This window comes from Balaenoptera borealis, assembly GCF_965194805.1.
Source record: "Balaenoptera borealis genome assembly, chromosome: 18".
In the NCBI taxonomy this organism is placed as follows: Eukaryota; Metazoa; Chordata; class Mammalia; order Artiodactyla; family Balaenopteridae; genus Balaenoptera; species Balaenoptera borealis.
In genome coordinates, this window is record NC_138877.1 from 71,128,232 (window position 1) to 71,149,834 (window position 21,603).

The 21,603-nt window shown below is 44.8% G+C and overlaps 2 protein-coding genes across 6 annotated transcripts in view; one reads left to right on the plus strand and one right to left on the minus strand.

Moving 5' to 3' along the window:
• Nucleotides 1-983: 983 nt before the first annotated feature.
• Nucleotides 984-11,960, minus strand: METTL21C (methyltransferase 21C, AARS1 lysine). Of its 2 annotated transcripts, XM_082366180.1 has the most exons (5): nt 11,875-11,960; nt 9,724-9,932; nt 6,514-6,665; nt 3,621-3,738; nt 985-2,520 (listed from the first exon to the last, which is right to left on the minus strand). In XM_082366180.1, exons 2-5 carry the CDS (start codon nt 9,830-9,832, stop codon nt 2,126-2,128), a joined length of 774 nt encoding a protein of 257 aa, XP_082222306.1. In that variant the 5' UTR covers nt 9,833-9,932; nt 11,875-11,960; the 3' UTR covers nt 985-2,125. The 2 variants fall into 2 exon arrangements, with proteins under 2 accessions (XP_082222307.1, XP_082222306.1); XM_082366181.1 differs by lacking the exon at nt 11,875-11,960 and having other exon boundaries at nt 984-2,520; nt 9,724-9,925.
• Nucleotides 3,746-21,603, plus strand: part of LOC309616027 (uncharacterized protein) — a 75,814-nt gene continuing 57,956 nt past the window's right edge. For 2 of the 4 annotated variants that reach the window (XM_082366198.1, XM_082366201.1), the window contains exons 1-4: nt 10,052-11,107; nt 11,197-11,279; nt 14,645-14,761; nt 19,527-19,657. In XM_082366198.1, coding sequence (XP_082222324.1) covers nt 14,719-14,761; nt 19,527-19,657 — 174 coding nt within the window. In that variant the 5' untranslated portion in view covers nt 10,052-11,107; nt 11,197-11,279; nt 14,645-14,718. Of the gene's footprint in view, nt 4,508-10,051; nt 11,108-11,196; nt 11,280-14,644; nt 14,762-19,526; nt 20,484-21,603 lie in introns of those variants that run through there. The other 2 variants (XM_082366199.1, XM_082366200.1) reach the window with 2 other exon arrangements.

The following is a 21,603-nucleotide window of genomic DNA, read 5'->3' on the forward strand; positions in this document are numbered from 1 at the left end:
TACCCAGGAATATGACAGCTTTCTGAGCCCCTCTGGACGTTTCCCAGCCTTTCCCTTTAAGCTTTTTAATTAGTCCCAACGGTTAGCCATCATCTAAGGCAGCCACAAAATTGTACAGTTGCCTGGAATCATGTAGACAAACCCCTGGGAAAAGGCTTCTCGGCCTGCGAGAGATCTGAGTCCAGTCAAAGACGGCCTCGCCCGTGGTGTTTCCTGGGGAACAGTCTCCAGGGACTGCCAGCCTGCTGGTTTTCAAGGCTGCCGTGGAGCAGGAGATGGGACGGGGACAGGGCCATCGAAAACATCACAAAGCACGTTGCTCTCTTAAGTGAGGTTCAGCCGTTCTGAGTGAACATGCTTCCTGTTGCTACATGCCTTTGGTTAAGATTGCTACGTGCTTCTGAGAATTTTTGTCAGTTTTCTCATGACTTTAACGGAGGAGAGAATTTTCGGAGGTGCTTTTTCACTGACAAAAGGTTCTACCAGTTTCACTGACATCACACCTTTTTTTAGAACATGCCTTTAGTATCCAATTTTAGTGTAATTTTAAGGTTAGAAACTTCCTAGTAATAGATTGATTTTGAAGTACTACCTTCTGAGTTATGTCAAGATACAATAAATTCTGGTATCCTTCAAATATGACTTATTTTTACATGAAAATCACCTTTGTTGCAGAGTTCCCTAATTTCTCACTTTATTCTTCGGCTTTTGGTCTTTTCGCTATATTTTTTAATGTGGAAGGAGAAGTTCATGGTGGGTTTTGGACGTACTCTCACAGTCCTGACTGGTAGTGAGAAGCAGTCGAGTGAGGTACACGTCTGCAGGGGGAGGTGGTGAATAATGGCGCTTTTTAATAGGACGTGCAGTACATCGTGAAAGTTCACAGGCAAATTTTTTTCTTTATTTTTTAAATCTATGAGCCACATCCGGCTCTCTGTTGTAACAAGGACTTTTCTATCCGTAATTACTACTTCTCTCTTTCAGTGGGGTGTAAGTCTTTCTCAGATAATGAAATTTTAGAATGAAGATTATTAAGTTTGCTGTGGAATTTAGAGAGACAGCCACAGACTGGCAAAGTCTGCTTTGAACAGTGATTCCTAGAAAGGTTGGTCCATCAGTGGTACCCGTGGTGGGTGATACCGGCGTCTGGGGCGGTGACGCCAAGCTGCCTTGTCAGCCCTGCGTTCAGGCTAGATTATTCTGTGCCTCCATGCCGACACATAACGTTCCAGGAGAAGCCATCCCCGGCAAAACTATGACGTTTCTGTGTGATTGATAACAGGAGACAAAATGGCTCTTTATTTATTTATTTTTATATTATAAAGTGGATTCTTTTTTTTTCTTTAACTTTTTATTATATACTGGAGTAGAGTTGATTGCCAGTGTTGTGATAGTTTCAGGTGTACAGCAAAGTGATTCAGTTATACATGTATCTATTCTTTTTCAAATTCTTTTAAAAGTCGGGACAGTTTTCCTACTTCAGGTAATGGTGACCAATGTCTGCACCACACCACTGAAAACAACGGAAAGAGCTGGATACAAATAAATAACTTGTGAAAGAAGCACTAGGGATGGTGCAGAGTGTGTGCTCAGCACTAGTTGTGGGCCCCTGAGATGACATCCATTTTCTCATTCCAGCACTGTTTCCGTATTTTTCAGTTTTAATCAGTGTAAAGCCTAGAACTGTTTTCCATTACTCTTTACCCTCTCCCTTTGCTACAGTTAAAGTCTGTACAAAGTAGACTCTTCAGATTAGGATACACTGACCCTGTCAAGCTCATTTTCAAAAAGCAAGTGACAAAAGTATATTGACAGGTTTAAGACCATGCTTTCCAGCAGAAATAACGAGGGGAAATCCACTTGTTTGTTAATTTATTTGTGTAAAATTTATTAAACACTTAATTGAGACTCTCGGAAGCCAACAAAGCTACTTTCATGTTTTCATGTTATTTGTGTATATTTAGATGAAGCAGGTAATCCTAAACTGGTTGCTTTGGAGAGTTGCTGTAATATTGTGTTTATTCTAGTTATACAAGTTGTTTCCGTGCACTACCTTTGCAATCTTATAAGATTTCTAACACTGTTCAAAAGACACACTAATGTTTCGAAAGGCATCTTGTTGAATTTAGTCCCATTTTAGCACTCCTTTAAAAAGTTTGATTGATGACTCTTGAAATTCAGCCAAGAGTGTTGTGTCAAAAACCTGCTTGAATTTATCTAAAAATTCATAATCGGTGGTGAACCTGAACTTGTTAGCCCAAAGCAACACGGTTCCCGGCTGGCAAAGGTATGCCATGGTAGCGAGCAGCTTGTCCAGGAAGTAATGGTGGTAGACCACGTCAGAAGCCAGCAAGTAATCATAGTAACACGTGGACTTGGGGAAGTTCTGTTCCAGGCCCTCTCCCCACACCAGCTCTTTCACTTCAGGCAGATGTGCTGTATGGTTTAGTGTGTTCCTTGAAAGGTTGTATTGAAGGTTCCCTAGGACGTCAGGCAAATCCGTTGCTGTGACTTGAGCTCCTAAGAGAGAAAGAGGAAACTTGTACGCATTACCTGGAACATTTGGGCAGCCACAGGGTACACATGCTCTCAGGGGGGGAGATGGAACTGGGCTTCTCACCTCGGCCCTGTGGACATATGGGCTGGATAATTCTCCTGGGGGGCCCTGCCCTGTGCCCTGTGAGATGTTTAGCAGGGTCCCTGGTCTCCATCCCCGAGATGCAAGTAGCACCTCCCCACCCAAACCCCAAGTCGTGCCCATGAAAAATGTCCCCCGAGACTGCCAAATGTCCTTCATGGGGCAAAAATCACCTTTGGTTAAGAACCATTGAAATAGAATAACATTCCCGTCTTTTAAGAAACTAAGTTAAACGGCAGTGCAGTTTTGAGAGATTTCGAAATAATTAACTAAACATACCAGGATTCTTAGCGTTTGATTACTGTCATCATTTATAATGGTTTTCCTTCCCAAACTGTCTTTATCTGAAGATTTTGGTTTTCTCTTACGTGAGGTGTCAGCACCTAGTTTTCTTTCCTAAGGGATGATCTATTTTGAATGACTCTCGCCCCTACTAAATGCATTAAATTAATTTTTAGGCATTTTAATGCTAGCGATAAAGGTTCACAAAATCATAATTCCAGATTGGTTTTGATAGAAGAAGACCTGTAATAGTGTAGGCTGAAGTAGGCCAGACATACCCGCCTCTTGCCCAGCTCCCAGGACTCACAACTGGCATTTTGGGTATAAATCTGCCTTCACCTCGGATTGACTCACTTATTTTTCGTTTTTTCCAAAACATTAGTTGATAATAGTTGCACTGAAAAGCAGGAGACAGCATAACATAGCTGTTTACAACAGGAATTCAAGAGTCACACCTTCAGAATTTCAACTTTCTCACGTGGTAACAATCAATGGATTGGACGAGTTAGCCTCTAAGGCACAGTTATCTTATCTCTGGGGATAACAGTAGTCCTTCTAGCCTGGACATCTGGGCAGATTCAGGGAGCGCCATCATGGCCAAGCACCTAAACCACAGCCCGTCCCACAGTAGTAAGTGGTTATTATCACTGTTGTCACCGCAACCGTCTTTTGAAACAAGGCCGAGAATAGACAGACAAACCTAGAATACTGGCCACGATGGAAACGAGGCCTGGTCCAGCACCGATTTCGAGCGTCTTAGCACCTTGGAGACTGAGTTCCTCTGCGTGTTCCTCCAAATACTGGCACAAAGCCATGGCCTGAAAAACATTCACAGTTGTCACCTGGACACTGGAAACCGGGGACCCTGTTCCCCACCGCAAGTTAAATACTCAAAAGACATGTTAACAGTTTCAGCTTACTGGGGGCTCGCAAGAATCAAAATATACGTGCAACGGCGTGTTTTGACCTCTGGAATATGAAGGCTGTAACATGCCTCAGAGGAACGAGAGACACAGACTTGTGAAAGCGCCTGTACCAGAAGACTCTTGACCAGCCTCCAGGAACAGGAAGGTCAGCTCGGCTCTTCCAGAACCAGGAGACGAGGGGCCGCAGGGCAGCAAGCCCTCGCTCTGCTTAAGTCGTGTCAGGCCTCCACCTGCTGTAAGACTTGTGCTGTGAGCGGCGCCATCCCCTGCCTCCTGACTCCACCGACGTTCAGGTTGCTCTGGACTTTGCCTGCTGCACTGAGCAACTGCGTAGGAATTTTTCTTTTAAAGCAGTTCATCTAAGAAACACTCGACTGGCCGGGCAGTGCTTCCCAAACTCTAGCGCACACGCAGGTCACCGGGGGCCTGGAGAAAGACGCCCGGCCGCGTGTAGTGGGGCTGACGGGGCTCAAGGCTGCGTTTCTAACAAGCCACGGACCACACTTTGGGGGGTAGCAGCAAGGAGGTTACATCCTTTACACAGTAAAAAAAAAAAATGAATAAATTTAGATCGATTTCTATACAGAAGATCAAGGTCCCTTCCCGTGTGAGCCAATGGGCGTCGGTTGGTGATGTCGCGGACGGGGGAGACTGGGGAGAGGTACGTAGGCGCGAGGGCGTTGCCGGAGCTGGGAGTGCGAATCCTGCGCTGAAAAGGCAACGTGAACGCTCTCGTTTGCACACACTTCTAGCCCTTGTCTTCCTGCAGACGCTCTGGGCTCCTTATGACTCACTTTCCGTCTGGGGCCCAGGCTGCTGTAGGGGGCAAGACATGCCGCGCTCACGGTGGCCTGCGCCAGGGTTGGTGGCAGCCCCAAGCCCCTGGGTCCCTCCCTTTCCTCCTAGGCTCCTCTCAAGGGAGTCGGGGGCCAGGGACGGGGGTGGGGGGAGGACGGAAACCAATTCCCAATGGCACGGTAGGGAGGTGAGGGGCGTCAAGGGGCCCTGGGCGCTGGAGGATGAGTGGTGGGGGGGGGGACAGGCGGGACGGCACAGGTGCGAGGTGACACCAGCATCCAGCCGTGGCAAGGAGCTCTGCAGCTGGGGGCGGCAATTTTGAGGAGAGGCCTTCTTTGGTTCTTGAGGAGAAAGGAGCATTATTCACTGTGTGGGGTTTCAATATTTGGAAGAGTGTCACCCAGAGCCACCAAGACGTGTGCTCTGAGGAGTTCCTGAAGGGGTGGCTGTAGGCGTCCTTCCCGAAGGGCCCTGCCCTGTGACAGGCTGGCCCGGTGGGTGCCATCTGGGGACGGATCTTCCCTCGGGAACAGCTACACCTTTCAGCAAACACTCCCCCGCTTCTTAGTCCTATTAGCAAACTCCGAAAAGTCATCTCTCACAGCTGCTCTTGAAGTCATACAAGGAAAGGGTGCTTCCCCACACGATACAGATCCTTCTTCTGCAGCCTTCAGGAAACTGAGGTCCCGAGAAGGGCCAGGGTTTGGTGCACGGAAGGCTGAGGCCTTATTAAGAATAAAACAGTCCAGTGGACAAATCGTCTTTTTCCACTCCTGATTTCTGATCACCCAGCTCTGGGTGTCTGTTTGCCAACTATATTACAAAGCTGTGGAGTCGCTTGGTGGTTTCAAACTTGTTAAGCCAAAGAAAAACATTTAGCTGAAGGAAATCATACTTATATTAAGCATAAGGGGTAAAAATCAAGCTTCCTTGGCTGGGGTCAGTGAGGGGGGAGCTCTAAGAGCCTGGAGCCCTTGGCTGTCCCTCCCCTGCTCCCCCCCTCCATCTCCCCCATCGCTGGTACCCAGACTGCAAAGGGCGCTCCAAGGAACCTCTGATCACAGCCACGCAGTGGACCAGCAGGTCTGCGTCGCCCGGGAGTGGGTCAGAAATGCAGCCCCGGTCCACCTCCCCCAGCCCGACCTCCTGGATCAGAGTCTGCATTTAACAAGAACCCAGAAGGATTCCCATCTAAGCTAACAGTGGAGCAGTTCTGACCTGCAGCCTCTCTAAGCACAGGCTGAGAACCTCTGCAGTGGAAAGAACGAAGGCGCTGGCCTCCGAGGTCCGTCGTCCCAGCCTGGTTCTGCACCGCGCCCCGCCAGGGGAAACAGTGCACTCAGCCAGAACATAGCAGGTTTTCTGGCTCTGAATTCAGTGTTTGCCCCTGTTTCAGCTCCATCCTCTGGGGACTGTTGCAGGGAGAGCATGAGATGAAGCACCATTTCCTAAGCGTCTCCACTGGACTAGCCACAATGTAAAAGGCGAGTGGATACCCGATGGTCTGTGGGAGAGGCCCAAAGGTGGCCGCTACGAAATCTAAACTCTACAGACTTTTCTTCTGAGTTTTTAACAATTCATATGGATTTTTCATCCTACTTCCCAATATACTCAAGTTTATGTTAATGTGAAAAAATAATGTTTCAAGAAACATGGCATAGAGGAAAATCGTTGTGTTTAGGAAAGATGCCGTGTTTCTGCAGCATCTAGGTACACCAGCAACAGCCCTGGGGGGGCATCCATGGACCCTCAGTTTGAGAAGCACAGGACGTTAGAGCACATGGCAAGTCGTCCAAGGCACCACAGTTGTACAAAATCGCTGTTCTCATCCCCAGGATCCCCGACACCCCAGTGTGACAGCTCCCTCACCCCTGGCCACACCACCGCTCCGTAACTCTCGATCGATTCTTGAATGACAATCTTCTTGCCTGCAAACTGATAGTACTCCTGGGTGTAGCTGGCGTAATTCATAGGAACAAATTTCTGGAGGCTTTGAGGCGATGGTTCTATCTTGTTAGAATCTGTGGGACAGAAAATTAAATCGGTTTCATGATTTGCTGATCCAGTGCAAATCTACACTCGGTACAATTAGTCAGATGGGAAGAGACTGAGCAATCTTCCAGAAGCAGAGGGGCGAGTGCTATCAGTGACAACGGCTGCAAACTAGCACAAACTGAATGATATGGGGTGACAGGGACTTCACATTTCTATGAGACATTTTTATCATATGACAAAATGCCCAAGGATGCCCTGGGCCCTTCCCTCGATTTAGGAGAAGACAGTGCGGTGTCGATCCGTCCCTCCCTCTGTTTTGGTGAGAGGAGGAAGCTAGGCCACCGGACAGAATGGCACGAATGAGCCATCTGCATAAGGAGGACCGAGGCAAGCGTGGACCTGACTATTTTTGGGTCTTGAAGTGATGCGACATTCCCGCATGTTGGCTGGAACGTGTTCCTTAAGTCCTTCTACAACTGCTCCTCAAAAGGTACAGGTCACCCCAAGACGAGCCAGCTCCGCAGTCCTGGGGGAGGTTGTCAGATGAGCTCCAGCTATTAAATTACTCTTCCTGAAATACTCCTTTACGCTCATGACCCACTCAGGCAGCTCTCAGATGTCATATAAAATGAGCGGAAAAGAGCACCTGATCGGGGCTGACATCATGGAAGCCCAGAATGTCAAAGGTTTCGCAGGGGGTTTCAGCGTAAAAAGAACAGCGAGTAATAAGGTCAGAATGAGGGTGCTGAGCACCCTCGGAGGGGTCGTGCGCAGAAGACGGGGGGCTGCTGGGACCCTCGGTGAGAGGCACGGGCAGCGAGGAGTCTGGGGGGGAACTTGCATGAGACCAGCCTCGGCTGCCTGAGCTCTACCTGCGGACGTGTAACCAGGGATGGAATAGCGGGAAGGAGCGCTCAGTGCGCATCTGAAGGTCTCTAACCAGAAACATACGCTCAAGGAGGTAGAGGAGGGTGAGGGCAGGGTGAGGGCAGGGTGAGGGGTAGGGGGCCTTTGAAGAAGCCTAATCAGGGGTCCACCCCTCAGAGTTCAGGTTTCACTGGTTTCCACCCGCACTAGACGGTTCTGTGCCACGGCTCTGCAAACGCTTTGTAACAGGGTCACAGCCAGAAGAGTCCAGAAATGTGCAGTGAACACTTAGAAACATTTACAACAACTTGACCATATCTGTTGAATCTGATTACGAAAAACCAAAGCTTGTATTGTGTATGTCTTTGTACTTCTTTTCATGTTGTTCTTCCAGAGATTCATTTGTGTTGCATTTTACAAAAAAGTGTCCAAATGGTCTTTGACCACAGTGTGGGCCAAATGACCAGTTTGTAAATTAGCACAATGACGCCTGCAGCTCTCGGCCGTGGGTTCTGATCTCCTGGAAGGAGAATTCTCTGTCCTGACCACAAAGGCGAGCTTCCAGAAACCCAGGACTTCCCTGAGCTTGCAAGAACCTGCTGATGAATAGTGGCCAAGTCAGTCCTGAGATGTCATCCTTCCCTGTCATGTGCCCCAGGAGAGGCTGTGGGGAGAGGAGAGGACCTTTGGTCCTCACCCATGTCTTACAAGGGCAACTACCAACATCTAAAAACATGAACCTGAAATTTATCACTTAACAAAGAGGACCCAGCTTCTCCCATAGGCTGAGAGGCTGACTCTGAGTTCTGTTTCAGAGAAAATAAGAAGGCAGAGGAACAGACCATCTTGTGCCCAGAAACGTTTAACAAGCAGCCTGGGGGCGGTGAGGAAGCACTGACGTGTAGGGTTTGGCCGTCACCATGGTGACGACGCTCCCACAGTGGCCATCCCTGGGAAAGAGGTGAAGCAGTTCAGCATCACAGGCATTTCTACCACACGGATACGACCTCCCTCCACAGCCTCAAGGGCACAGGTCATCGTAAAATGTAGGAAAATAATTCCTGATGAGACGTGAGTATTTATTACCCAAGTTTTTTCATATTCCTTTACCTTTTACATAATCCATTTCATTGTACGTTTACATGACTTAAATTTTAACAATGGCCATGTCTAACAATCAGCTCGCAGATGTCCTGAAATGCAGGCGCTGGTACAGGCCATCTGGTATGAGGAGTGGGTACCGGGTGCCCTCTTTACCTCTGAGCCTGTCATCACTGGAGCAGCCAGACCGTCAGGGACCCAGGCCACCTCCTGCCAGCTTCCGTCCCCTCGATATCACCCAGACAGTTCCTTCCTCCTCTCCTCCCACAAATAACCGGCTGAAGGCTAACTTTTCTCTCAAGACTGTAGGAAAAGTCTATGTGCTGATTTTAAGTGGCTCATCCTTTCACAAGATGACAGATCATAAGCTAATGGTTGTACTTTCTGGATCAACATTGTAAAGAAACATGGGCATATAAATATTCTCCATAAGACCATTTTCCATGCTACAAAGATAAAAGAAATTTATGTTGATTGCGCATGATTTTCAATTATTGCATCTATGCTCGTCTGACAGTTTTAGAGACATCAGATTTTCAGGATAGGCAGAGTTGCATTTTTATGTAAACAGTTTAGTAAAAATGAATACCATCCTGGTTTTACAGAGTTGGGACATAATTTTTCACTGTTGACTGTAAATGTTTTGAATGTTATATCTTGGCTCTTATGACATTATTTGTTATGTCTGTTATTTATTTACTACTGATTCCCTGCCCAGAAAAGCAACACTAAAGGGTTCTGTTGTCATAATGGGAAAGTACACTTGACTTTACACTGATCCACCGAAGGACACAGCTCCCAGGAATACATTTTGGCGAAAAGCAGGAAGGAATGTAGATTTCATTTCTTTTTTTAAAAGTTCTTGTTACAAAAATCTAACTCTCTCAGATTTGGATAAAACAAAGTTTTGGTCTTTGATAGGTAAATAATAAAAACATAGGGGTTACGTTTAGTGTCATGCTTCTGCTTGCATAAAGGCATTTTTCTACTAAGCATCATGATAAGAAAAAGATCTAGGGTTAAAAGGAAATGGATATTCTTGTGCCTGAGGTTCACTGCAAAACGCCATCCCCAGGAAAAGAGGGGAGAAGATGTGGAGCTGAGGAAGGAGGTTACCTCCCGGGGGTCCGCTGCTGCCGTCTGTCTGTAGACCCTCCTCATCCGGGGGTCTCGGTGCCTCGTCCAGGGACTGGGGCTGCTGTCCTGAGCGCAGACACGCATCCATCCCGGAGCCGCCAGGGAGGAGAGAGCTGGCCTGGACTGAGCGCTCCTCCGGGTCTGACTCGCCCAGAGCCTCTGCAAGGTGCAGCTTATCGCCTTAGCATCTGCTGGGCCGGAAAGAACACCTGCATTTCAGCTTAGTTCCCCGGGGCGGGGCGGGGTGGGGTGGGGAGAGCAGCCGCCCTGGGCGCTGCCATCCTGGTTTTGCAGAGCAAAGTGGAAGGAGACCGTGAAACATCACCCCGCCTTTCCATCGCCTGGAGAAACGCAAAAGCAGGGCCACTGTAGCCAGACAGGTGCTGCCTTGCTGCAGTCTAGGGTGTATTCCTAAGAGCTTTTGGAACTGAATCTTGATGAAGAAGGTCTGATCCAGCCGTACACGTCTTTAAGGGTACCTTGTGGATCCAGGGTTAATGGCATCGAGGATTTGCCCCAGATGCGGAGCTGCTCCCTCCTCATCGGAGGCTTTAGCGCAAGGTAGTAGAAAGCGCTGGGGGCTGAGAGCCAGGAGGCTGGTTGGCTCCCCACTCTTGCTCTTGGCAACTCACTTAATCCCCTGCACACCGTTTCCTCATCAGCAGAAAAGGGAAGGCTGACATCTACCTGCCTCCTAGGGCTGTGGGCAAGAAACGGGGGAGCCAAAGTCATTAGTGCAGCTCAGGAAGACTCTCCTGATTAAGAAAAGAGGACCTGGCTGTTGGGATCATTGATCAGCATCCAAATAAGAACACGTGACATCGCTGCGGGACTTGGCGTGTTTTTGCCAAGCACCGTTCTTGTGCTTTTAGCGAATTGATTCATCTAATCCTCACAACAAACCCTATGAAGTGGATGCTATTATTATGCCTCCTCTCAGATGAGAGAAATTCAGGCACAGAGAGATTCAAAAGCAGCCCAGGAGCACGCAGCCGGCCAGGGGCAGGGCCAGGAGTCAAATCCAGGAGGTCCAGCTGCAGGATCTATATTCTTGGCCATGAGGTGGGACACGGCTTGAGTTGCCTTGCTTCAGCGGTGGGTTTTCTGGCTGAGTTTGCCCTGAAATTACTCATAATGCTTAGTTGTCACAGTGACGTTTTCTAGTCTTTTTTTTTTTTTTTTACAAAATGTAAATCGTTTTCCTAATTTGTTTTTATATACCAGAGTTGCCCCATCATATTGTTTTGGCCAGCTGGGGACGGCAACCAGCCACAGCATTACTAACTATTCCACACCTGGAGGGGTTGTGTGCCCCTCACATTAATGTGCAACAGGATTTCAAATCAGTGAGGTTCCTGTGAAGGTAATTTAGCATTTTCACCGGCTCTAGAACCAAACAGTCAAATATTTACCCCAATTCTTCAACTCAGGAAGTTTTTTTTTCTCTTGCAGATACTTACTTGCTCCTTCTCATCAACTTGCCCCGGACTCCAGGAGGTTAATTGTTCCCCTAAAAGACAGCTGACTGGTTATTGGTGAGTACCCAGAGCATCTCCAGGGAAGAGTCTCAGCGCTGCGGTGAAGGGCCCTGCATTTGAATGCTGGCTCTGCCACGCGCTAATTTTGTTGAAATTGTGGATAATGGTGATTCTGACCTCACATGACGGTCGTAGGAATTAAGTGAGATAACCTGTGCAAAGCCTCTTGCGCAAACAGTATTAACTGTTATTCTCATCTCCAAAGCCAGAGAGTAGTCAGGCAAGACAGCACTCCTTACAGGACACCCACCCAGCACCGCGGGACTCTGTGCATTAAAGTTAGACATTTCTTCATTTTGCATGCAAGAAAAGGAGACCTGTTTTCCCTCCAATAACAGGTAGTATTTTTCCTTGTGAAATGAAATGACTCCCCTCCCCCATCGTTATAGTTGACGTGAGACATTAATTCTTTCCCCAAAAAGCAACCTAGAAAATAACTACAGTAATCTACCTAGTGTTCATTAGTAGCTCAACGCATCATATGATCTATATCATATGTTAGTATTTAATAAAGAATTGGGAAGTTCTGAAAAGGACCCCTTGTTAGTACCCTCAAAATAACTTCGAACGGTTAGTTTAAACATATCTTTACCTTATGCAGCAGAAGAGGTTTGAGATTTCTGTGCAGACTTTAATCCCCAATGTTTTATATAGGTCTGCACCTGAGAGGATTAGCATTTTATGAACAAAAGCCAGCCAGTGGAAGTCCAAGTTATTTAGGGTAGCATTACCCACCAGTACCCATACACATTACTTTGCTAGAATTACTCTCTCTCTTTCTCTCTATCCCTTTCTCAGTTCTCAATTTTCTGTCTTACACACACACACACACACACACACACACACACACACACACACTTCTTTCAACATGAAATGGAATCACTCTCAAAAGATCCAGAAAATCGTTCCAGCAGAATAGAGGCTGTCCTCTGTGGTATCCAGTGGCTGTGATGCGGTTTGAAATGTAGACTCACGTTTCATTTTAAAAAGGAGTGGGCGGGTGCACAGGTGGAGTTTTGTACAAACCTGCAAGCTGGGTGCCCATCAGCCCAACTCCTGTGGCTGAAGGGAGGGGCACGACTGACGTGGGCTCTGTCCTGGATCCTGATTCCAGCAGCCAGAAAGAACGTTAAGACTCTACTGAGAGCAGGGCGAGAGAACATCTATCCACAAGAAGGGATGTGAGTCAAAGGCTTAAAGTTGCCTAAGGGGTAAAGTTAGTTGGGGCAACAGTGAACAGGAAATCAGAAAACTCTTCCCAGAAAAAAGCCAGCCGTTGTCAATAATTTCTTTGAATAAGGGGCAGTTAAAAAGGAAGGAAGAAAATCATGTGCTCATTTGGGAAGACTGGAAACCCTTAAAATAGAATATAGGGCATGTAAATTAAAGCCTTAGGCAAATGAGAATTGAATAATCCTTCACATTTATGAGGGACTGCGCTTACCCGGTGAGCAAGTGAGTGCTTTAGCTCGAGTCGACACGAGCCTATTTTTATTTAGTTTTTTACTCAACTTTGGAAGTCTGTTCTCTGCTGTCACTTTTTTTTTCTTTAGTCCCTTTCTTTTAACTCGGGATCTTCATCTGGACATGCTGTGGCCCCATGACTATCTTCTTTCTCACTCCCGTAAATGAAGGGAGGTGACCTGCAGTCTTTTCCAAGCCTGTCATTCGAACACTTTCTTATTCCCCAGATGGTCCAGACCTGTGACTGATCCTGCTCTTCTGTGACTTATTTCCACCAGGTGTCATCACCCCTATAAGAAACAGCAAAAAGATGGTCATCATTACAACTTAATAAATAACTCAAAAACTGATCGCAATTTATACGAATATATGTATATATATATATATATATATTTACACACACACACGTTTATTCTACACGCCTTAAAATGAAGAAAAGAACAAAGAAGAAAAATGTTTTGAATCTCCTTTAATCCCTCTATCTGGGGAAGGAAACTGAACCAACATTTTTGGGTGTCAACTTCTGGGCTTTTTTGTATAAACCTTATCAAAACTATTTGACTGAAAATGAAACTGGAGATAGAAATATGTATCTCTCTGACCTAGTATGGACTAGTCCATTATTTTAAGAGTTTCTTTTCAATACTTTCTTCAAAAACCATCTTTTCGGTAGCTGCTTTAGGAAACAAATCAGAACTCTACTGCCCGGAGCTGGAATAAGTTAGTCTGAGGGTCCTAAACACTGTGCTGTGGTCAGGGTACCTCAGAGTTAACTGCAAGCTTTAAAGTACATAGACTCTGGGCTCCTGGAAGTTCTTGTTCAAGATCGGAGAAAGCGTCTAGGACTTTGCACTCCCCGCCTGACAGCTGTTCCCGGCGTGTCTGTAGCACGGGCGCGCGGTAGTGTCCATCATAGGGCAGGGGACGTGGGGGTTGTCTTCCCATAGTTGAAGTGCCAGTTCATGAGGAGGGATTAGCCTCCCGCCTGGCCCCGCAGGACACGCTGATGAAGTAAGTCCCCAGGAGGAAGATTCGGGTGCAACAGGAAAGAATTTTGTAACAAGCCGAGCAATGGAGCAACTGGTCTCGGGGAGCCTAGCAGGAGGGAAAGTGGGCCAGATTTGGAGTCAGAGGATGCAAGATTGGATAAAGGTTTATGCAGGGTCAAGGAGAACGCTGCGTACATGCCTCCACTCTGCACTTCCCCATCAGCGTGGACTCCGCGGGATCACCGGGCTTTCTTCCGGCTCTCTCGGCTGGTGGTCCTCAACAAGGGGGAATCCTGCCCTCCTCCCAGGGCTGTTTGGCTATTTGGAGACAATCTGGCAATTTTTGCTTGTCACCGCTGGGGGAGGGTGCTGGTACAGAGAGGCGGGGATGTTGCCAGACGTTCTACACAGGACAGCCTCCCTCCACTGCCCCCAGCAAAGAACCATCCAGCCCAAAGGTCAGCAGGGCCCAGGCTGAGAACCCCAGTCTAGGCGATCGGTAGGAGTTGAATGCAGGGTAAATTCTAATCGCCGTCCTGCAAATGCCATCCACCAGCAGGCTGATCCCTGCCGCCTCCGTCTCAGCGTCCTCATCCATGAAATGGGTGGGTTGGCGTTTACGAGTGGCTCATACACAACAGACTCTGAGCCACACCCTCACAGAGATCCAACGCTGCAGCCCCTGGCTTTGTCTGGTTTCTCCCAGAACCAGACCCAGAGACAAGGATTTGAGAGAAAATAGTTTATTTGGGGAAGTGAGGAAGGGAGAATAATCCAGGGCAAGGGAGGCCACCAGCAATGGGTGTTTATGAAGCAATACCTACCGCAGGGGATGATAAAAGACTTAATCCCGTGGGGGAAGACTTGGAAATGAGGCAAAATACAGACCTCAGAACTATTCTACTCCAGGTCCAGAGGGTTTCTGGGCTGGCTTTACACCAACACATCGGCACAGATGCAGAGACAGCGGATGGAGCGCCCTGATGTGTCCGAGGGATGTGAGATGGTGTCATTCCTTTACCCATGGTAAGAAGTGAAGTTTTATACATCTGAAAGAGTCTGGCACAGCGTCTGGTGTCCTAGAAGGTCATCAGTAATATGTCTTGTATTAAATTGTATGCCATTCAAGTCGTGGGTCGGACAAGCAGGGTTCTTTGGAAGGGCTCTGGGCCATTTCTCTGAATCAAATGGAAAGGCTGAGCACTGGGGCTTCAGAAATAACGGACCCAGGGTGGCTCTGGTCCCACGTATCTCAGCAGCAGCAGGCGTTCATGGCCTTCTCTTTGAACAGTGCTCTGGGGGCCTCACTGCACTCACCTTCCGCCTTGTGTAACTGTAGATTCAAGATCTGGGGGACATGACTCTGATTGGTCTTAACTTGGTCCTAAGCTCTGCCTCATAGTCAGGGCTGGTCGGGGTGAGAGAAGCATCCGACCACATCACAAGGAGTAGTGCAGGCAACTCCGGGAGGGATGCTGAGCCCATAACAAGCAAGAGTTGTGTGTGGCCCTCCTCCCCTCCCTGCCACCCTATGCATACACACTTTCTTATTTTCATAAATACAATTTCAAAATGGGGACCCATCCTCTCTATAATGGAAGATAATCTTAGTCTCATTGGCTATTGCATCTGGAGAGAATGGAGCCATTCTTCAAGTTGAAAACTCTAGACAATGGCATTTCTTCACTAGTTCCACGCTTGTCCCTCAATAGGCAGGCATTCCCAGGAGACCAGAGACACTAACTTAATTGTTTCATCACCATTTACCACAGGCCGCTAGTCCCATCCCAGAATGTGAACGAGAGGCTCATGCTTCTCACGTGACCTTCCCCAAAAATTCTGCAACGGAAGGGTTGCTGATGAGACAGATATATGTCCACCATCCTTACTTATAAGGGAGGCTACGGTGGTAATTCACTTCCAGGGAGGTGAGGGTCTCAGCGGAAAACTAGAAGTTCCTGAAAAACCCTGGTAACCACTAGCATTCAAAAAGTGTGTGATTTTCAGTGTGTTATGCAGAAAATATTTAGTCACAGTGAAGTGCAATTCCAGAATTTCTGGTCCCTCAACTATTTGGTAACACAGTGGCTCAAAGTTCATGATCCGTTCTGTCAAATGATTTAGGGCTGCTGCAATGCCCCCTCCCCTCATTTGCCAGATTTCTCGGGGAGCCCCTGAGGGTGCCAGAGGAAAGGGTTCATTGACGCTGCTCTGGGAGATGTAAAGATTTAGACCAGCTAGCACTGTGGAGGCTCAGACATGGGAAGCCTGCACAGCAGGACCTTAAAATGGGACTCTTCTTGTCTTGGTTTGACTGAGACATGAAGATGATGGATTGCTTGTCTTGTTCAAGAGAGACCACCGTGAGACATTCTAAAGTAGGAGTTAAAACACATTCAGGCAACACTTACATTTTGTCAAGCTTGTGGACATAGAAGAATTTGCTTCTATTTCATTTTAAATGCCCTTTATATAATGACAAACATTACCAGTCAGGATGGAAGAAACAGTATGAGTGAAATCATCCAGTATGTTTGGAAACAGCAAGTGAAGTTATAGCCCTTTCATCTTAAAAATAGCACCTGCCGGGTCCTGAGCATTTGAGTCCACACTTAACCACACGGAAAGGCACGGCTCCCCATAAATTATCCGCCTTACAAAGTGGCTCTGACAGGAAACCATGAGTACCTTGACGGACTTACATGCATTTCGAAGAAGGGATGTACTTGGTTGTTTGTTTCTATTTTTAATTTTTTCTCAAGCCAGTTCTTAAAACAGATCTCCCCTCAAAGATATGTCATTGCTGTTTTAGAAGAATCTTCGACTGCAACCGTGTGTAAATCACAATTGGTAATTGCCAGGGTTCATGTCATCAAAAGAGACAAAAATGCTTTGGAGCTGAGCTATAAACCTGTGATATTAGTCACATGGAGGAACATAATGCTTGGGCAGTAGGTTTAGATAAGAAATTCTGACCGAAATGTCTACGAAATAAGGGTTAGTTCGCTAGTAACATTCCTCTTAAGTTAACATTTAATAAACAATAGCTTTCTGATGCTCACCTTAATCGTAGGATAGATGGAACCAAATGAATCTATCAGTATGGAAAAAAAATCCCTTCACAATAATTCAACTTTGAGAATGAGGATGGGAGATGATCCTTCCCCCAGTTCCAGTTTTATTACCCAGGAAGCAGAAATGACTACAACAACCCTTCCAGCTCCCCGCCAGACGCGGATGCCTCCAATACCATCTGTTCTTTCCATATTGCCATCAGCTGCTTGGAAATGGCACTTTTTAGAGGGACTTTTTTTAGTGGTAACTAATCATGCTCCAATTTTAGCAACAGCAGTTGACCTGTGTTCAGAAAGATAATTTTTTCCCAACAGATTTCTACTAGGAAAGAATGTTTACCTGATGGGACTCTTCTGGGATGGGCCACAGTGGAGAATTCCTTTCATTCTTTCCCCTCATTCTAGGGCAGACTCCATTTGAGAAGCACGGGTTCTCATCTAGGGCTGTGCTGTCATGGGTTTGGGGAGATACGCTGAATGATTTCAGTGCCGAGCCAGGTAAAAGGAGCGAGGGGGCGTGGAGGAGCAGAGAGGGGCGGGCAGTTCCATGGAAGCCTAGCCCTCCCAATTTCCAACTGTGGGATCCCAGAGAAGTCACGGCCCCAGGCTCCCTTTCCTTCATCTGTTAGGGGTGATAACACCTCTTACATACTTACTGCATAGATCCTTCATTTGATCCTTCATAGATCCTTTTCATTTGGCCCCTTCACCATTAGGGGCCAAATGAAACAAAGTATATGAAAGAGCTTTGAAAAGTACAAGGCCTGTTCAGCATTATCATTAGTTCCTTCAAGAGGAATTTGGATCCTATGTCATGTGTGCGTCAATAAAGTTACGAAAGAAAGCAAGTGTTCACTTCTGGCCACGTACTGATGAACATGGTGCAGGCGTTCCTTTCCATTCCCAACACATAAAATACCCAATAAAGTATTTTCAAAGATGCTTTAGAAATGCATATCCAAGCTTGAAAGAAAGGGAAACCCCCAGATGCCATAAATGAAGAGGGAAATCAAAGCCACAATAATAAGTGAACTAATGCGCGCCACCACAGCGTGGGGTGTGTTAGACTTGGGTGCAGGCCTGGCATCCAAAGGCTTTGGGGTTTCGATGCTTTTGGAGGACGGAAGATACGTCCTTGGGCAGACAGGGTGTGCGGTCTGCGTAAATCCAGGTTTGGGGCAGGGCCTGATGTTTATACAACCTGGGGGGAGTGTCCTCTTTAAGGAAAAACATGTTTAATTACAAATCCAAAATTTGGTACAAAAGTAATATTTATTTAAAATGAGAAATCACCCAAATTAACAAATTCTAAAAGATGTAAAAGAGTATTTTTAAAATAATATGTCAATCATGATTTACTATATATAATAAATATAATTATTATAACTATATAATGCATTATATAATATAACTATATAATAATTATATATATGGAATCTAAAAAATACAACAAACTAGTGAATAAAACAAAAAAAAGGAAGCAGACTCATAGATATAGAGAACAAACTAGTGGTTACCAGCAGGGAGAGGGAAATACAGGGCTAGGAGAAAAAAAAGGCTTATTATGGGATTATATAAAATCATGTGTGTGAAACTTTTGAAAATTGTAAAGCACTATAGAATTAAAGACTCTTTCATTCAATAAAAAAATTCTTTAAAGAGGAAAAATAGTGTACATAAAAATAATATATTAATCATGATTTACTGTATATAATTTATAATTATAACTATATAATACATTATATAATTATAACTATATAATATAATCATTATTATATAATAATATATTAAATACTCTATCAGTATATAAACTTCCTACCACACTTTAAAAATATTTCCTAAATTTTTGCCTGCCTACTTTTTGATTACTTTATATGGTAACAATATAATATCATATTTCTTAGAGAAGATAAAACATTAATAAAGTTTTTTTCTTCTGGCATGATTAATTTAAATCTATTATAATTAATGATATTTTGATAAAATTTCTTTTAGCTTTGTAACCCATTATTGGTAATGTCATGTGAATTTTTAGATTGTTATCAAATTTGCTTCTTTCATACATGACTTGTAAGATTACAGGGCACTTAAATTATGAAGAGACTGGCTGTAAATATTCTTTGAATTGACAACACTCGTTGACCAGATTGTGATCTATGCCCTTGTTTTTGTAGTGAATTATAAGTTTTATTTTATCTTCTTCAGTGTCAGCATTTAATATTAAACAGTAAGAAGTTTAATCTTTTTTCCCAATGTGTTCATATTACTCCTTCCTTTTTATTAACTGGTAGGAGAATTATGCTTAAGCACATGAACTCCAGGCATCTGTGGACTTGAACTTCAAGACGCAGACAGAGGAAAAATTAATGCACTTAAGGGGACATACCTGACGAAGAGAGAAAGGACACATATCACACGTGTGCACGCGCACACACACACACACACTCTCATATATAGATGGAGAGAGACAGGCAGTCAGTAAAAATATTGGAAATGAAGATATTATTAAAGAAAAACCAAAATGGAAGCCCCAGTTTGAAAACTGCCCTACACCAAATACTCATAGTCACATAACCAAAGTTTAAACTGTCCTGATTTCCCCACTATGCTAACTCTGACCTTCAACAAAACTCCCATTTCAGTGGGTTAGAGGTAACATGAACTGTCATAAACCACCTCGTTAGGACTTTTGCCAATGATGACCTTTCTTCCTACAGTTGTTGGCTGGATCTTCAGCAAGAAAACTCAAGTTGAACACAAGATCTCCCCGTGTCGGGTAACCTTCCAGCATCCTGGCCGGTCAGCCTGGAACAAGCAGGCCTCTGCAGTGTGCTACCCTAGAAGAGATGTAAGTTCCTAGGGACCCATCACAACAGAAAGCAACAGGCTTCCTTTCTTCTTTGCTCTTTACTAGCAGAGCTGTAGCTGGTGAGAGCTCAGCTTTGACCACTTTTCCTCTCCAAGTCTCCCCGCTTGTAAAGAGTTGTTTTCTCGCTTAATAATAGGTTCCTATCAAGCAAAGCTCTCTGCACTTTCTCTTGATGATGTAAAGCGACCCCCTGGCCTGAAGAAGCCCAGGGTCAGGCAGCAGAGAGCAGGAAAGCATGATCTGAAGAGCCGCACAAGGCGTGTCTCATACACACTCATATACTGGTTGAATTTTCTCCAGTGACTGCCCATTATTGAGCTAATCAGAAAAGAATTCTACCTTCATTGTTGGAAAAAACATCTATTTGTGTAAGTCTTCCCTTTAACAGGTTAGAGGAGAAAAACCATATGATGTCCTTAAAAGATCCAAAAAAAAAAAAAAAAAGATTTGTTATAAGTCAACATCATTCACGATTTTTTTAAACAAACATAAGAGCCAGAAAACTTCATTAACATGATAAATGGTATCCTCTGAGAGCCCTCAGCATGAATTATATTAAATGGAGAAAAATGACAAAGACAGGAAAAAAAAAAAGGTATCTGCTATCACTCTTTGTAGTCAGTGTTGTGCTGCAGGTCTGGACACTACAATAAAAGCAAGGAAATAAGTCAGAGGTATAATGATTAGAAAGGAAGAAATAAATTTCATACCATAGGATTTCCAATATGGAATATTCAATAGATTCTATCAACAAACTGTTAGAACTGATGAAAGAGTTCGAGTTTGTACAAGATCATGTACAAAACTATATGATACACTAACCACAACATTTTAGAAAGGATAATTTTTAAAAGATGCCATTTGCAACATAACCAAAATTATAAGGAACCAAGGAATAAATCTATTGAAGATGCTCTAAGAAATTGTCTTTTTTCAAGATCTTTCCCTCTAGTTAGTGGAAAGACAGCTCCAAATATATACTCTCATTACAGTGGGATAGAGGTAACATGAGCTGTCATAAACCACTTCATTAGGACATTTGCCAATAATGACACTTTCTTTCTATAGTTGTTGACTAGAATTTCAGCAAGAAAACTCAGAAACTTTTGGAGCGTCACCTATTCTCTCTCTCTCTCTCTGGTTTCTTTTTCTTGTCTTCACTTATTCAGTTAAAGTGTACTGCACTTTTATTTAGTTATACCAAAATAAATGGAAAGAAAATCCTGAAGCAGGAGATGAATGTAAACTGGGAAAATCTTGCAAAATCAAAATAATTCTTGGTGCTTCCAGAGACAGAAGAAAGCACTGAAATAGACCCACTCTCTCTGTAGGAGAGTGAAAGTTGACAACCTCTGGAATTAAAGATGACATTTGCTGCCTCTTATTTCTTAGATTCCAAATGGTATTGTCGACTGTAATATGAACTTGATCTCTTTTTAACTGGTATCATGAATACAGTCCATTGGCCAAAGAAAAAATAAAAGTGTGTTTGCTATCAAGAGACTAGTAATGCTACCTGACATGGGAACACGTGCTTTTCAGTTTCCAAAACCTATTCATAAACATCGTCTCATTTGATGCTCACAGCAATTTTGTGGGATCCACAGAAACAGCATCAATGTGTAGGAGGAAAGTTTCAATTAATCATCTCTATGAGGGCAGCGGCAAGCTTAGAGGACAGCAATGTTTATCAGGGTTAAAAGTAAAATAATGGGTCAAATAAAAATAAACTTCATCCATGAAAGAAATAATTGATAAGGTGGACTTCATTCAAATTAAAAACTTCTGCTCTGCAAAGGACAAATATATGTCAAGAGAACAAGACAGGCCACAGATTGAGAAAAAATATTTGTAAAAGATGTATCTGACAAAGGACTGTTATCCAAAATATATAAAGAACTCTTAAAATTCAACAGTAAGAAAAT

Excerpts from the sequence above, each read along its gene's own strand:
- METTL21C (XM_082366181.1), bottom strand. The coding sequence starts at position 9,832 with ATGGATGCGTGTCTGCGCTCAGGACAGCAGCCCCAGTCCCTGGACGAG. Across the intron at positions 6,666-9,723 it reads CAGCAGCGGACCCCCGGGAG|ATTCTAACAAGATAGAACCA; the intron begins GTAACCTCCTTC and ends TCTGTCCCACAG. Across the intron at positions 3,739-6,513 it reads GAGCGGTGGTGTGGCCAGGG|GCCATGGCTTTGTGCCAGTA; the intron begins GTGAGGGAGCTG and ends AATGTTTTTCAG.